The 16,938-nt window shown below is 49.3% G+C and overlaps 1 protein-coding gene across 1 annotated transcript in view; it reads right to left on the bottom strand.

Moving 5' to 3' along the window:
* Positions 1-13,871, bottom strand: part of LOC116989650 (arrestin domain-containing protein 2-like) — a 31,525-nt gene extending 17,654 nt beyond the window's left edge. The window contains exon 1 of the mRNA XM_033047223.1: positions 13,430-13,871. Coding sequence (XP_032903114.1) covers positions 13,430-13,688 — 259 coding nt within the window. The 5' untranslated portion in view covers positions 13,689-13,871. The remainder of the gene's footprint in view (positions 1-13,429) is intronic.
* Between the last annotated feature and the right edge of the window lie 3,067 nt (positions 13,872-16,938).

The raw sequence follows: 16,938 nt of genomic DNA, 5'->3' as shown, positions 1-16,938 counted from the left end.
ACACACACACACAGACCCCACCCTCTACACACATACACCCCCCCCACACACAGACCCCCTCTACTCGCTAGAATTTAGAAGATTGAGGGGGGATCTTATAGAAACTTACAAAATTCTTAAGAGGTTGGACAGGCTAGATGCAGGAAGATTGTTCCCGATGTTGGGGAAGTCCAGAACAAGGGGTCACAGTTTAAGGATAAGGGGGAAATCTTTTAGGACCGAGATGAGGAAAACATTTTTCACACAGAGAGTGGTGAATCTCTGGAATTCTCTGCCGCAGAAGGTAGTTGAGGCCAGTTCATTGGCTATATTTAAGAGGGAGTTAGATGTGGCCCTTGTGGCTAAAGGGATCAGGGGGTATGGAGAGAAGGCAGGTACAGGATACTGAGTTGGATGATCAGCCATGATCATATTGAATGGCGGTGCACGCTCGAAGGGCCGAATGGCCTACTCCTGCACCTATTTTCTATGTTTCTACACACACACAGACACTCACACACACCCCCCCCCCACACACATACACATTCACACAGACCCCCCCACACCCCCCCTACACACAGCACCCCCCCTACACACACACACCCACACACAGACCCCCCCTACACACACACAGACCCCCCCCCCCCCCACACCCCCACACACATACAGACCCCCCCCCCCACACACACACACACACACACACACACAGAGAGAAAACATCGAGCCCTGAGGGAAAGTCCAGAACTATTGGGGGGGGGGAGTTGCCAAACGCAACAACCTTCTTTTCAACACATTTGCTGCGGCCGAATTCAACTGAACTTTTTATTGCACCACTAATGTTCTCTGCACGCCGTCCCAGTGGGAGACTGATTTCAAACCTGACCTTTTCTATTTTTTTTAAGAAAACGTTTCATAGCACGGGCGGTTTAATGTCCATTGTATTTTTCCCCTGTGCATTTCAAATGCAATTATTCGCAGTGAAACACACACACAAAGTTGTTTCTTCCTGCATCCATTTTATCCCCCACTTAATACAATATTTGCAGTCACAAACAGTATTTTTCTACACAAAGGATCATTTAACATCCATTTTATACCCAGTGTCTTTCAGTGAAACACAAAGTATTTTTCTACATCAAGAGTTTGCAAGCAATCCTTGTCGATTGTAAACATATTTTCAACGAGTGGAAGTAAGACGAAATTTTGATATCATCCCCCCCTCGATCGACAGAGATTTCAATGGTGTTTATTTAAGAAGGAACTGTAGATGCGGGAAAAATCGAAGGTAGATAAAAATGCTGGAGAAACTCAGCCTCACCCGCTGAGTTTCTCCAGCATTTTTATCTACCTTCAATGGTGTGTGATATTCTTTTGTATACACACACACACACACACACACACACACACCACAGATGGAACTCTCACACAGAATGTGCTGGGGGGTTTTTAACCCCAAGTCCCAGCAACATATTTTCTTTCGGTTTCAATTTATTTAGAAACCAGTTGCAAACAAAGAAGCAACCTCCTTTTGCAGTGAAAAGTTTTCATGCATGATGTGTTCATGTAATTATAGAAAATTCCCTCTAGGCCAAGAGGTTTAGTTCATTGGTTTCGGAATTCACGTGCTTTATTTTAAAACGTATTCACTTTTGGATCAAGGCATTGTTGATCAAAACAGCATTCATTGCCCATCTCAAATTTGCCTTCTTCCAGTGAGCTCTCGTTGTGATCAAAGATCTTATAGTAGGATCTTTGGTTGTGATCTGTATTTGGACAATAGACAATAGGTGCAGGAGTAGGCCACTCGGCCCTTCGAGCCAGCACCGCCATTCACTGTGATCATGGCTGATCATCCACAATCAGTACCCCGTTCCTGCCTTCTCCCCATATCCCTTGATTCCCTAAGAGCTCTATCTAGCTTTGCCTAGCTATGAAGAAGGGTCTCGACCTGAAACGTCACCCATTCCTTCTCTCCAGAGATGCTGCCTGTCCCGCTGAGTTACTCCAGCATTTTGTCGGTTTCGTTGTAAAGCAGCATCTGCAGTTCCTTCCTCTACACACAGTTTCTGGTGCGGATTGCCGGCACCGACTCCGATGGACACTAACGCCACTAACGCCCGGAGCTGCCGGATCCGTTCACCATGTCTCCCACTCAGCATTATGCCGTGTCGAGTCGGCTAGCTGGGCTGGACGGGTGCCATTGGTGTGAAGACAGAGCTTTGTCTCCGCTCTGTGGCCGCAACAGGTAGTTTGGCAAGAACAAGGTGGCGCAGCAGGTAGAGCTGCTTCCTCACAGCGCCAGAGACCTGGGTTCGATCCCGACCACGGGTGCTGTCTGTACGGAGTTTGCACGTTCTCCCCGTGACCTCGTGGGTTTTCACCGAGATTTCCGATTTCCTCCCACACTCCAAAAACGTGCAGATTTGTAGGTTAATGGGCTCGATATAATGTAAATTGTCCCTAGTGTGTGTAGGATGGTGTTAGTATGTGGGGATCGCTGGTCGGAGCGGACCCGGTGGGCCAAAGGGTCTGTTTCTATACAATAGGTGCAGGAGTAGGCCATTCGGCCCTTCGAGCCATTCAATTTGGTCATGGCTGATCATCCCCAATCAGTACCCCGTTCCTGCCTTCTCCCCATATCCCCTGACTCCGCTATCTCTAAGCTAAACTAAACGTTATTCAATTGTCCTGTATCTACACGCTGCAAATGGCTCAATTGTAATCATATTTCGCCACCTCCAACGTGACCCCACCACTCGCCACATCTTCCCATCTCCTCCCCTGTCTGCTTTCTGCAAAGACCGCTCCCTCCGTAACTCCCTGGTCAATTCTTCCCTTCCCACCCGAACCACCCCCTCCCCGGGCACTTTCCCTTGCAACCGCAAGAGATGTTACACTTGTCGCTTTACCTCCCCCCTCGACTCCATTCAAGGACCCAAGCAGTCGTTCCAGGTGCGACAGAGGTTCAGCTGCACCTCCTCCAACCTCATCTATTGCATCCGCTGCTCTAGATGTCAGATGATCTACATCGGTGAGACCAAGCGTAGGCTTGGCGATCGTTTCGCCGAACACCTCCGCTCGGTCCGCATTAACCAACCTGATCTCCCTGTGGCTCAGCACTTCAACTCCCCCTCCCATTCCGAATCTGACCTCTCTGTACTGGGCCTCCTCCGTGGCCAGAGTGAGCACCACCGGAAATTGGAGGAGCAGCACCTCATATTCCGCTTGGGCAGTCTGCACCCTAGCGGCATAAACATTGAATTCTCCAATTTCCGGTAACCCTTGCTGTCTCCTCCCCTTCTCAGCCCTCGGGCTCCTCCTCTTCCTTTCTTTTTCCAGCCCCCCCCCCCGCATCGGCCCGAAACGTTGCCTATTTCCTTCGCTCCATAGATGCTGCCGCATCCGTTGAGTTTCTCCAACAATTTTGTCTACCTTCATGTATTGTCTTTCCGCTGACTGGTTAGCACGCAACAAAACACTTTGACTGTACCTCGGTACACGTGATAATAAACTAAACTGAACTGAAATGAGCAATGACAGAAAAGATCTTCCAAGCTGGGGAAAAGAGACGGGTTTTTGCATAAAGTCAGCGTTCACTCAATGGGTTACATTTCCTCCTATTGTTCTTGAACCATTCTGTACATATCCTTGAACGTCCGTCAATCCACAGTTTCCTTCATCTCTGCACAGGAACAGTTCTGAATTCCCACCACGCAAAGTGAAGCGTGGGATATTTTTCTTTCTCATTCCTAATGGGTTAATTGTATTTAATGGCCCAGTTATACATTTAATGGCATCCCCGCCTTGTCCTGGATTGGAAACCACGGGTTGTCTTTCTCCTCATTAACTGAGATGGGAGTTCCCGACCCAGTCAGTTCCCCACAGATTCCAGGAAATGAACAAACTTCCAGTAAAACGCTCCATGCAAAAGTGCTCCAAAATCAAGGCAAATTATAGACAGGCACAAAAATGCTGGAGTAACTCAGCGGGACAGGCAGCATCTCTGGAGAGAAGGAATGGGCGACGTTTCGGGTCGAGACCCTTCTTCAGCATTTCAGACTCTACCTTAAACATTTAGAAATGCTTTGTCCTGTTGTTTGTCAACCACCGTTTGTAGTTCCTTGTTTCTACACTTTGACTGTTTCACTGCAGAAACTCGTCAGGGAAGGCCTGCTTTGGAGAGTTTACCTTCCCCTCTCCGGCAGAGACCTTCTCTTGCTGCGCCCCCTCTGTGAACTGCTGCCATCCCGTTCTACGACTAGGTTTTGACCCGGACTCTCTCCTACACCCACATGCCTCCATCCATAGAAACATACACAATAGGTGCAGGAGGAGGCAATTCGGCCTTTCGAGCCAGCACCGCCATTCAATATTATCATGGCTGATCATCCACAATCAGTACCCCGTTCCTGCTTTCTCCCCCATATCCCTTGATTCCGTTAGCCCAAAGAGCTAAATCTAACTCTCTCTTGAAAACATCCAGTGAATTGGCCTCCACTGCCTTCTGTGGCAGAGAATTCCACAGATTCGCAACTCTCTGGGTGAAAAAGATTTTCCTCATCTCAGTCCTAAATGGCCGACCCCTTATTCTTAAACTGTGTGTGACCCCTGGTTCTGGACTCCCCCATTTATCTAAAGCCTTCTCCTGGAGTCTGAAAAGAGTCTCGACCCGAAATGTCACCTATTCCTTCGCTCCATAGATGCTGCCTCACCCGCTGAGTTTTTCCAGCATTTTTGCCTATCCTGGATCAGTCTGATAACTTTATTAAATATTATAGAAAAGGGAGTTTTGATACTTACATCTTCACTAATGTGGAGTCTCCAGATACTTTAGTCACTTGTACATGGTCTGATGCAGAATTAGTTTAGTTTAGTTTAGAGATACAGCACAGAAACAGGCCCTTCGGCCCATCGAGTCCGCGCCGACCAACAATCCCCGCACACCAACATCATCCTACACACACTGGGGACAATTTACATTTATACTAAGCCAATTAACCTTCAAACCTGCTCGTCTTTGGAGTGTGGGAGGAAACCGGAGCACCCGGGGAAAACCCACGCAGGTCACGGGGAGAACGTGCAAACTCCGTACAGACAGCACACGTGGTCAGGATTGAAGCCAGGTCTCTGGCGCTGTGAGGCAGCAACTCCACCGCTGCGCCACCGTGCCCCTCCAACCCCCACACTCTCTTTTACTGATGATAAAATGATGAGAGGCCTAGATAGGGTAGACAGCCAGATCCTTTAGTCCCCAGGATGGAGATGTCCAACACTGGAGGGTACAACTTCAAGGCGAGAGGGAAGAAAGTTTGATGGGGATGCGTGGGGCGTTTGTCTTTTACTACACAGGGTGATGGGGGTCTGGGACATAGTGCCGGGGTGGGGGTGGGGTGGTGTTTAAGAGGCTTGCAGATGGCTACGTGGAAATGCAGGGAAGAGAGAGATATGGGTCAGTTTAACTTGGCATCATGAGCAGCCCAAAGTTCAGAGCAGTCCTGACCTCCCATCCACCTCTTTGGTGACCCTCAGACTATCCTTGATTGGACTTTACCTTGCACTGAACGCTATTCGCTTATCATGTGTCTGTACACTGTAAATGGCTCGATTGATCCAGGACTAGGGGTCACAGTTTAACGATAAGGGGGAAGTCTTTTAGGACCGAGATGAGGAAAACATTTTTCACACAGAGAGTGGTGAATCTGTGGAATTCTCTGCCACAGAAGGTAGTTGAGGCCAGTTCATTGGCTATATTTAAGAGGGAGTTAGATGTGGCCCTTGTGGCTAAAGGGATCAGGGGGTATGGAGAGAAGGCAGGTACGGGATACTGAGTTGGATGATCAGCCATGATCACATTGAATGGCGGTGCTGGCTCGAAGGGCCGAATGGCCTACTCCTGCACCTATTGTCTATGTTTCATTTTACCAATATGACGACCAAAGATCCTACAGCGAGCAAGAAAAAGACGCAGTACGGTCATGGGCAGATTCGTGGGTAATTTTCGGCCCCATTTCCGTAACCGGCTTCCGTCTCCGCACCAAAGATCCCGTAACGGAGCAAAGATACTAGTGCGGAGACGGAAGCCGGTTACGGAGAGAAGGCAGGTACGGGATACTGAGTTGGATGATCAGCCATGATCACATTGAATGGCGGTGCAGGCTCGAAGGGCCGAATGGCCTCCTCCTGCACCTATTTTCTATGTTTCTATGATTGTAATCATGTATTGTCTTTCCGCTGACTGGATAGCACGCAACAAAAAGCTTCTCACTGTACCTCGGTACACGTGACAATAAACTAAACTGAACGAACTAAACTGCAGGTAGACAAAAATGCTGGAGAAACTCAGCGGGTGCAGCAGCATCTATGGAGCGAAGGAAATAGGTAACGTTTCGGGCCGAAACCCTTCTTCAGACCTGTACATTGTGGGCCGAAGGGCCTGTTCCTGTTCTGATCCATGTTCTGTGTTTAAAAATAGATAATTGGCACCCCTTCTAATTTTAAACCTTAATTGAACACCTACACGTCCTCCGTTGAAACAGCACTGCCTTTCACAAGGTTTTTCACAGCCAATTACCTCAAAGTGGTAAAAGGACTGAGAGAGATGGCACTGGCTGAATGTTTGTTGGTGATAAACCTGAAGGGCGAGTCCAGTGATGTTTCCAGGAGAAACTGAGACGACTTTCGGCGCTGGGACTGGAAAACGCCTCAAATAAAAATCATTTTCCGTTACTGTAGCAATTCTGCTGGTTTGCAACAGGCGATAGATATTCATCCGTTCCACCTTCAGTTGTAAGGCAGTCACAATCACAACCGCAGAGTGAGGCCTAGCAACTAACTCACTGCGTTTCATTTGATTGGTTATTTCTCTTCCTGTCTCTACTTTAAATAGACACTGGGAGTTGCACAAGAGGTCCAAGCCCCGAGAACAGGTCTTACAGGTTTTAATGAAGGAATGGGTGACGTCTGACACGAAACATCAACCAATTCCTTCTCCCCAGAGATGCTGTCTGACCCGCTGAGTTAAGGGCCTGTCCCACTTACGTGATTTTTTCCGCAACTTGCCGGCACCCGTCAGTAGTCGCAGCAAGTTGCCGAAAATGTTCAACATGTTGGAAATCCAGCTGCGACCAGAACAAGGTACGACTCTTTGGGCGACGACTCACGACCGTACAGGCGTCACCCCGCCACATGTAGACACGTGACGCCTGTACGGTCGCGAGCAGTCGCCCAAAGAGTCGTACCTTGTTCTGGTCGCTGCAGGATTTCCAACATGTTGAACATTTCCGGCAACCTGCTGCGACTATTGCGGGTGCCTCCAAATCGGCGAAAAAAATCGCGTAAGTGGGACAGGCCCTTAACTCCACCGTTTTGTGTCTATTTTCGGGTTGCGACACTACTTCAGACTGAGAGTCAGGGGAGAGGGAAGGGCAAGGAGTGAAAAGGAGAGATCAAAGGGGACAAAAAGCTCAAGGAAATTGTAGAATGGATCATTGAGGGGAAGCTGACAACGGGGCAAACAAGGTAACATTTAATCAAGAGGACAGTCGAACATCAGAGAACGAGGATGGGGGAGGGTTAGAAAGAAAGGTTCCTTGGTTAGGGAGGTGAAGTGAGAGTTTTGCAAACTTAACAGTCGTGTTTGCAACGTTTCAAACGTAAGCTACAGCCTTCATGTAATGTAAGTCAGTTAATACAAGTCAGAATTTCATTGTTCGCTCTGGGACATATGACAATAGAACCTCCAGTTTGAATTCCATTTGGAATATTTTGGAGGACCAAGAAACCAAGAACAATCTTGACTAATAAAAAGGAACTGCAGATGCTGGTTTATACCAAAGATACACACTAAACATGACTGAAAAAGGATTCCCACCTGAAACGTCACCTATCCATGTTCTCCAGAGATGCTGCCTGACCCACTGAGTTACTCCAGCACTCTGTGAAACGTCACCTATCCATGTTCTCCACAGATGCTGCCTGACCCGCTGAGTTACTCCAACACTCTGTGAAACATCACCTATCCATGTTCTCCACAGATGCTGCCTGACCCGCTTTTGAATCAGACAACTGAATCATCCAACCACAACCAGAGAGCAATGCTGAACTACTATCTACCTCATTGGAGACCCTCGGACTATCCTTGATCGGACTTTGGTAGAACAAAATGCTGGAGTAACTCAGCGGGACAGCCAGCATCTCTGGAGAGAAGGAATGGGTGAAGTTTCGGGTTGAGACCCTTCTTCAGACTGATCGGACTTTGCTGGCTTTACCTTGCACGAAATGTTATTCCCTTATCATGTATCTGTACACTGTAAATAGCTCTTTTGTAATCATGTATTGTATTTCCGCTGACTGGTTAGCATGCAATAAAAGCTTTTCACTGTACCTCAGTACACGTGACAATAAGTTGCAATACTGAGGTGGACAATGCTGAGGTCACTGAGGCAGAGACCCCCCACACCACCCTGGTCACGCTCTCGTTCCCCCCTGCCATCGGGAAGAAGGTACAGGAGCCTGAAAACTGTAACGTCCAGGTTCAGGAACAGCTTCATCCCCACAGCCATCGGGCTATTAAACACTGCAACCCCCAAATAAACTCTGAACTCCATAGAGAGAGTGAGTGTGAGAGTGAGCGTGAGAGTGTGTGTGAGAGTGAGTGTGAGAGTGAGTGAGTGTGTGTGAGAGTGAGTGTGAGTTGGAGTGTGTGGGAGTGAGTGAGAGTGAGAGTGTGAGTGTGAGAGTGAGAGTGAGAGTGAGAATGGTGGGGTGGGTGTGTTGCGAGAGTGAGTGTGAGTGAGTGTGTGTCTCAGTCCTGTGCTGTACTTCTCTGTTCAACAATAGTGCACACACACACACACACATATTAATAAAATGTATGTATGTGAGTACGTGTCTATACACACACACACACACACTGACGCTTTTTCTCCCCTTTATTACATTGTCTACACATTGTGTTGTGCTGCTGCAAGCAAGAATCTCCTTGTTCTGGGACATACGACAACTAAACAATCTTGACAATTCTGCGGAATTGCAGCACGCTAATTACTAGTGGGACGGGATTGTTTTTTTCAAAATACGTTGACAGATCACATCTGTGCCTCCAGCATGTGGTGACTTGTCTTTAACAGAGTGGTTTATCTGGGCAGAAACTGTATCAGAAGTTCCTGGTATCGTGGCCCTGTTACAATCTGTTCTGAACATTCTGTTGATGTCTCCACCATGATGTTCTTTACATCACCCTGTCACCGCCCCTCGTCACGTCTCCCTGTCGCTGCAGGCCATTCGCCTGGGTTCCTTCATTTGTAGGTACACAAAATTGCTGGAGGAACTCAGCGGGTGCAGCAGCATCTATGGAGCGAAGGAAATAGGCGTCTATTTCCTTCGCTCCATAGATGCTGCTGCACCCGCTGAGTTCCTCCAGCAATTTTGTGTACCTTCGATATTCCAGCATCTGCAGTTCCCTTTTGAACACATTCCTTCATTTGTAAATGGATCTTTGGGTGGTTAAAATAATACATCTTCACCCTCTGGCAGTTAGTTGTATCTCCAATCTCATCTGTTTTCCCCTCCCCCAAAATCACCCAAATTCTTTACTACTTTGGACACAAAATGCTGGAGTAACTCAGCGGGACAGGCAGCATCTCTGGAGAGAAGGAATGGGTGACGTTTCGGGTCGAGACCCTTCTTCAGACTCTGACTCTCAGTCTGAAGAAGGGTCTCGACCCGAAACGTCACCCATTCCTTCTCTCTAGTGATGCTGGTCTGCTCTGTGAAACGTCACCTATCCATGTTCTCCAGAGATGCTGCCTGACCCGCTGAGTTACTCCAGCACTCTGTGAAACGTCACCTATCCATGTTCTCCACAGATGCTGCCTGACCCGCTGAGTTATGGTGCAGCAGCATCTACGGAGCGAAGGAAATAGGCAAAGTTTCGGGCCGAAATCCTTCTGGAAATAGGCAACATTTCGGGCCAAAACCCTTACGGGTTTCGACCCAAAACGTTGCCTATTTCCTTAGCGCCATAGATGCTGCCTGACCCGCTGAGTTACTCCAGCACTCTGTGAAACGTCACCTATCCATGTTCTCCACAGATGCTGCCTGACCCGCTGAGTTACTCCAGCACTCTGTGCGCAAGTGTATGGTTCTAATGAAACATAGAACAGTACACCATAAGAACAGGCCCTTCAGCCCACAGTGTCAGTGCCGAACATGATGCCAGGATCATCTTATCTGCCTGCATGTGATCCATATCCCTCCATTCACAGGTACACAAAAATGCTGGAGAAACTCAGCGGGTGCAGCAGCATCTATGGAGCGAAGGAAATAGGCGACGTTTCGGGCCGAAACCCTTCTCCAGACTGATTAGCCCAACTTGCCCACACCGGCCAACATGCCCCAGCTACACTAGTCCCACCTGCCCGCATATGGCCCATACCCCTCCAAGCCTGTCCAGATCTGGCCAAGCCAGACTTATCCGGTGGCCTCTGGGATCAGATTCCAGGTTGCGAGGATGGAGGGAATGTTGTATTTCCCAGATTCCCAACATTTAATCCACAGCACTGGCTGGGCTAATATCCACCCTGCTCTGTCCTACAAATATTTGGTTAAATAAAATCCTCAACAAAAGCCACTTTCATCAGTCCAGTTCCTTTAATCATTCTTCTCCCCTCTCCCATCAGGCAAGAGGTACAGAAGTGGACGCAGCCCAGACCATCACACAAACCAACCTCCCTTCCATTGACTCCATCTACACCTCACGCTGCCTCGGCAAGGCCAGCAGCGTCATCAAGGGCCAGTCTCGCCCACGGTCACTCCCTCTTCTCCCCTCTCCCATCGGGCAAGAGGTACAGAAGTGTGAAAACGAACACACACCTCCAGATTCAGGGACAGTTTCTTCCCGGCTGTTATCAGGCAACTGAACCATCCTAACACCATCTAGAGAGCGGTCCTGACCTCCCATCTACCTCATTGGAGACCCTCGGACTATCTTTAATCAGATTCTATCTTGCACTAAACGTTATTCCCTTCATCCTGTATCTGTATCATGTATAGTCTTTTTGGTGAGAGGATAGCAGGCAGCAAAAAGCTTTTCACTGTACCTCGGTACACGGGACAATAATGAACTGAGCTGCTGTGATAAAGAGTTGCAGGAAATTCACACACGTCGGAGGGATAACCCCACCAAAGGCCCAGGTTCGATCCAAACCTTGGGTGCTGTCTGTGTGGAGTTTGCACAATCTCTCTGTGCTCCAGTTCCCCCCCCCCCCCCCCATTCTAGACAAGTGCAGGTTTGTAGGTCTCTGTAACATTACCCCTATTGCCTTGGGAGCGGGTGACAAAGTGGGATCACATATACAACTAGGCGGCCAATGGCTGGCATGGACTCGCTGGGCCGAAGGGCCTGTTTCCATGCTGTATCTCCAGACCAAACCAAGCAAAAATAAACAGATTTATAAAAGGGATCTCGATATCTTGCAACTTGGGTCGGAGGTTGGAGCTCCCGGAGAAAGTACACACAATCACAAGGAGAGCGTTTAAACTCCACACAGACAGCAAACCCGAGGTTAGGAGCGAACCCGGGTCTCCGGTGATGCTGATGCAGTCAACAACAAAAAACTGGGAACAAAGAACTGCAAAACCAAAGACACAAAGTGCTGGAGTAACTCTGTGGGTCAGGCAGCATCTCTAGAGAAAAAAGGATAGGTGGCGTTTCAGGTCGGGATCCTATCCATGTTCTCCAGAGATGCTGCCTGACCTGCTGAGTTACTCCAGCATTTTGTGTCTATCTTTTGCATAAACCAGCACCTGCGGTTCCTTCCTAACACAGACAGCATTGAGGAAGTGTCAGGATGGGTGGTTCTGGGACCTGCATGTTTGTGCAGGGGATGGTTCGGCCCCTTGTTAGCAGCTGTCAATATGTGGAACGGCAGGAACAAGATTCACCACAAAAACAAACATTAGAGAGGTACACGCCCTGGAACCCAATGAGGTGCTCCATACAATTAGAACCATGCACCTATCAGAAATGTGTGTGTGTGTGTGTGTGTGTGTGTGTGTGTGTGTGTGTGTGTGTGTGTGTGTGTGTGTGTCCGTGTGTGTGTGTGTGTGTGTGTGTGTGTGTCCCCGTGTGTGTGTGTGTGTGTGTGTCCGTGTGTGTGTGTGTGTGTGTCCCCGTGTGTGTCCCCGTGTGTGTGTGTGTGTGTGTGTGTGTGTGTGTGTGTGTCCCCGTGTGTGTGTGTGTGTGTGTGTGTGTGTCCCCGTGTGTGTGTGTGTGTGTGTGTGTGTGTCCCCGTGTGTGTGTGTGTGTCCCCGTGTGTGTGTGTGTGTGTGTGTGTGTGTGTGTGTCCCCGTGTGTGTCCCCGTGTGTGTGTGTGTGTGTGTGTGTCCCCGTGTGTGTGTGTGTGTCCCCGTGTGTGTGTGTGTGTCCCCGTGTGTGTGTGTGTGTGGTGTGTGTGTGTGTGTGTGTGTGTGTGTGTCCCCGTGTGTGTGTGTGTGTCCCCGTGTGTGTGTGTGTGTGTGTGTGTGTGTGTGTGTCCGTGTGTGTCCCCGTGTGTGTGTGTGTGTGTGTGTGTGTGTGTGTGTCCGCGCGGTGTGTGTCCCCGTGTGTGTGTGTGTGTGTCCGCGCGTGTGTGTGTCCCCGTGTGTGTGTGTGTGTGTGTCCCCGTGTGTGTGTGTGTGTGTGTCCCCGTGTGTGTGTGTGTGTGTGTCCCCGTGTGTGTGTGTGTGTCCGCGCGTGTGTGAGTGTGTGTCCGCGCGTGTGTGTGTGTGTCCCCGTGTGTGTGTGTGTGTCCCGTGTGTGTGTGTGTGTGCGTGTGTCCCCGTGTGTGTGTGTGTGTCCGCGCGTGTGTGTGTGTGTGTCCCCGTGTGTGTGTGTGTGTGTGTGTGTCCGCGCGTGTGTGAGTGTGTGTCCGCGCGTGTGTGTGTGTGTCCCCGTGTGTGTGTGTGTGTGCGTGTGTGTGTCCCCGTGTGTGTGTGTGTGTCCCCGTGTGTGTGTGCGTGTGTGTCCCCGTGTGTGTGTGTGTGTGCGTGTGTGTGTGTGTCCCCGTGTGTGTGTGTGTCCCCGTGTGTGTGTGTGTGTGTCCCCGTGTGTGTGTGTGTGTGTCCATGTGTGTGTCCGCGCGTGTGCCAAGAATTCCACAGATTCACCACCAGAGTTTCTTATTATCGTGAATAAAGTTTGTTTTTGAAAACATAAATACACTCACAATACACAGTTGTTTTAATAGACATTCTCTCTTACTGACACACAGCTCCACACTACTAGCTACCAACACACTCACCCTCTCACACACTCACCCTCACACACACTCTCCCACACACACACTCTCTTTCTCACACTCACTCACACTCTCTCTCACACTCACTCTATGTCACTCACACACACTCACTCTCATTCTCTCACACACTCATACACGCTCACACACACACACACAAAGTGTGACTGGCTTACCTCGGATGACGTGCTGTTTCTCTTTGAAGTAGGTTTCATACGAGCTGTAGTCGGAGTAGACGGTGTTCATGCCGATACTGCGGCTCTCCAGCCAGTGGACAGCGGCCAGACCCTTGGCGCAGAGCAGCAGCGCCTGGACCCGCACACTGGCCCGGAGCTCCAGGACCACTCGGCCCGACATCAGCTGTCCGCTGCTGTACACCGCGTCCTCCGCCCGGTCCGTCTCCATCACGAACCTCCTGATCTTGCCCACCTTCATCCTCCCTCCCTCCCTCCCTCCCACAGGCCAGGCAGGGGGAGATGAGCCCAGTCCGGCCCTGGTCACTGGTCACTGGTCAACTCTGGCCCCGCTCCCCCGACCCGGAGAAACAGCAGCGCCGCTGGAGGCGAGAACACGGAGACAACCCCAGTGTAGTCACAACCTCCCACCCTCTCCCTCTCCTCTCCAAGTGTCTCTCGTCGCCTGCTTTCTGTCTCTCTCTCATACACTCACTTCCACACTGTCCCCCTCCCGAGCAATGATAGCCCCGCTTTAGTATCTTTGCTCCCTAGTCTCTCTCCCCCCCTCCTCTCCTCCCTCTCCTCCTCTCTTCCTCTCTTCTCCCCCTCTTCTTTCTCTGTTCCTCCCCTCTCTCTGTCTTCCCTCTCTCTCTCTCCCCTCCCTTTCAAACCCTCCGTAATCTCTCCCTCTCTCTATCTCTCCCCTTGTCTCTCCTTCTCTCTCCCACTCTCTCTTCCTCTTCTCTCTCTCTTCCTCCTGTTCCTCCCTCCCTCTCTCCCCCTCCCTAATCTCTCCCCCTTCCCTCTATCGTCCCTCTCCCTCTGTCCCCCGCGGCCTTGCCTTGCCTTGGCTGGGACGGGCTTGTCTCTGTCTGAACCACACCAATGTGGGTGACATCAGCCACGTTCCCCGACGTGCGGGCGGGGCAGAGTGACTGCGCCAATGGCAGCTTTCAGCAACCAGACTTATTATTGTTTGAAGTCGCATTGTGTGTGTGTGTGTGTAGGATAGTGTTAGTGTGTAGGATAGTGTTAGTGTGTGTAGAATAGTGTTAGTGTGTGTGTGTAGGATAGTGTTAGTGTGTGTAGAATAGTGTTAGTGTGTGTGTAGGATAGTGTTAGTGTGTGTAGAATAGTGTTAGTGTGTGTAGAATAGTGTTAGTGTGTGTGTTGTGATGGGCGGGTCTGGCCAAGCCGGGACGGGCCGGGAGGGACAGACTAGCAACACTGAGGGGCAGCAGAGGCCAGTGGGGTCACCCCCCTCAAACAGGGGAAAGGATATCACCCCGGGCAGTACATGGACACAAAATGCTGGAGTCACTTCAGCATCTACTCAATAACCAAAAATTTGTAGTTAAGAAGGAACTGCAGATGCTGGAAAATCGAAGGCAGACAAAAATGCTGGAGAAACTCAGCGGGTGCAGCAGCATCTATGGAGCGAAGGAAATAGGCAACGTTTCGGGCCGAAACCCAAAGGAAATAGGCAACGTTTCGGGCCGAAACCCAAAGGGTTTCGGGCTGAAACGTTGCCTATTTCCTTCGCTCCATAGATCCAGCATTTTTGTCAACCAAAAATCTGCAGCCTCCTTTTATTTAATTCACCTCTTTAATCAAGAATGTTTTATTATTAATGTTCAATGTTTTATGCGTCATTCCTAACTGTCACCGTGTGTCATGTTGTCACTTGCGGGCGGAGCACCAAGGCAAATTCCTTGTATGTGAATATACTAGGCCAATAAACTTATTCATTAACTTCATACATGTCATATTTGTGGTTAAACATAGAAAATATGTGCAGGAATAGTCCATTCCTGTCCCCCCTTAAAGCTAACTTAATGCCCAGAAATCTGTAGCCATTATCTCCATTGTTAACCCCACCACTCACCCAACTGGGGCATCCCGGAGAAAACCCCTCGTGAACATGCAAACTCCATACAGACAAGCACCCGTGCTCAGGATCGAACCCCTGTCTCTGGCGCTGTGAGGCAGCAACTCCACTATTGTGCCACTGTGCCATATCAATGTCAATCAGTGTTTCTTGCTCTCTCCCCTCAGACATTGACTTGATGGGCCGAATGGCCTAATTCTGCTCCTAGAACTGAAGAACATCCCCTTGGTTTCCTCGCTGTATCTCTAAACTAAACTAAACTACTAAAGATCAGAACTGTGTGACTTGTTAAATTACTGCTAGGTGTAGACCTTGCACTGTACATCACTAGAGAACTACACCAGTAGCTACAGGTCTGTCATTGTATTTCATTAATGAGACCTATGATGAGCGTTTGTCGGCACTGGGCCTGTACTCGCTGGAGTTTAGAAGAATGAGGGGGGACCTCATTGAAACGTACAGAATAGTGAAAGGCTTGGATAGAGTGGATGTGGAGAGGATGTGTCCACTAGTGGGAGAGTCTAGAACCAGAGGTCACAGCATCAGAATTAAAGGACGTTCCTTTAGGAAGGAGATGAGGAGGAATTTCTTGAGTCAGAGGGTGGTGAGTCTGTGGAATTCTTTGCCACAGACGGCTGTGGAGGCCAAGTCAATGGATACTTTTCAGGCATGAGATAGATAGATTCTTGATTAGTGCGGGTGTCAGGGGTTATGGGGAGAAGGCAGGAGAATGGGGTTGAGAGGTAGGGATTTCATTGTTCTATCTGGGACATATGTCAGTAAAACACTCGTGACTATGAAAAAGGTGTAAAATCTTGATGCAAAATACGCTGATCAGTTTGTGAGTTATATAATACTAAGTGCATTGGACATGCTGAAACAGGAATCCATATGTTTAACATTGACATAATGTGAAAGACACAATACTAATTTACCATGGTGGGCTATGAAACAGAGAACCTGAGGCAGAATTACTATATTAAATCTCAGTCTGAAGAAGGGTCTCGACCCAAAACGCCACCCATTCCTTCTCTCCAGAGATGCTGCCTGTCCCACTGAGTTACTCCTGCATTTTGTGTCTGTCTTCGATTTAAACCAGCATCTGCAGTTCCTTCCTGCACATTAAATCTGCCAGGAACATTCTGACAAAGTAACGTTCTTGTAACGTGAAGGGCCAGAACTCTGATGAAGAGATTAAAAAAATGCAGGTCATAAAAAACATTTGTCACTGAATTTGTTGACAACTTGTAACAGGCGTAATAAAAAGGAACTGCAGATGCTGGTTTGTTACCAAATATAGGCGCGATAAAACGCTGCAGTAACTCGGCGGGTCAGGCAGCAAGGAAGGAGATGGCTGGAGGCCCGGCAGAAGCCTGGGACTCGCCTGGAACAGGCACCGCATCTAAGAACCATAGCGCGGGCTTTGAAAATGGCGCCTCGTATATGTGGGCTCAGCAGACTATTTCTGTAGACTTGCTAATCGAGGATCGGTGGTGGCACGGTAGAGTTGCTGCCTCACAGCGCCAGAGACCCGGGTTCAATCCTGACTACGGGTGCTGTCTGTACGGAGTTTGCACGTTCTCCCCGTGACCTGCGTGGGTTTTCTCTGAGATCTTCAATT

Source organism: Amblyraja radiata, chromosome 29 (assembly GCF_010909765.2).
Source record: "Amblyraja radiata isolate CabotCenter1 chromosome 29, sAmbRad1.1.pri, whole genome shotgun sequence".
NCBI classification, from domain to species: domain Eukaryota; kingdom Metazoa; phylum Chordata; class Chondrichthyes; order Rajiformes; family Rajidae; genus Amblyraja; species Amblyraja radiata.
The sequence above is the reverse complement of the archived record's forward strand: the minus strand, read 5'-3'. Positions and strand labels throughout refer to the sequence as shown.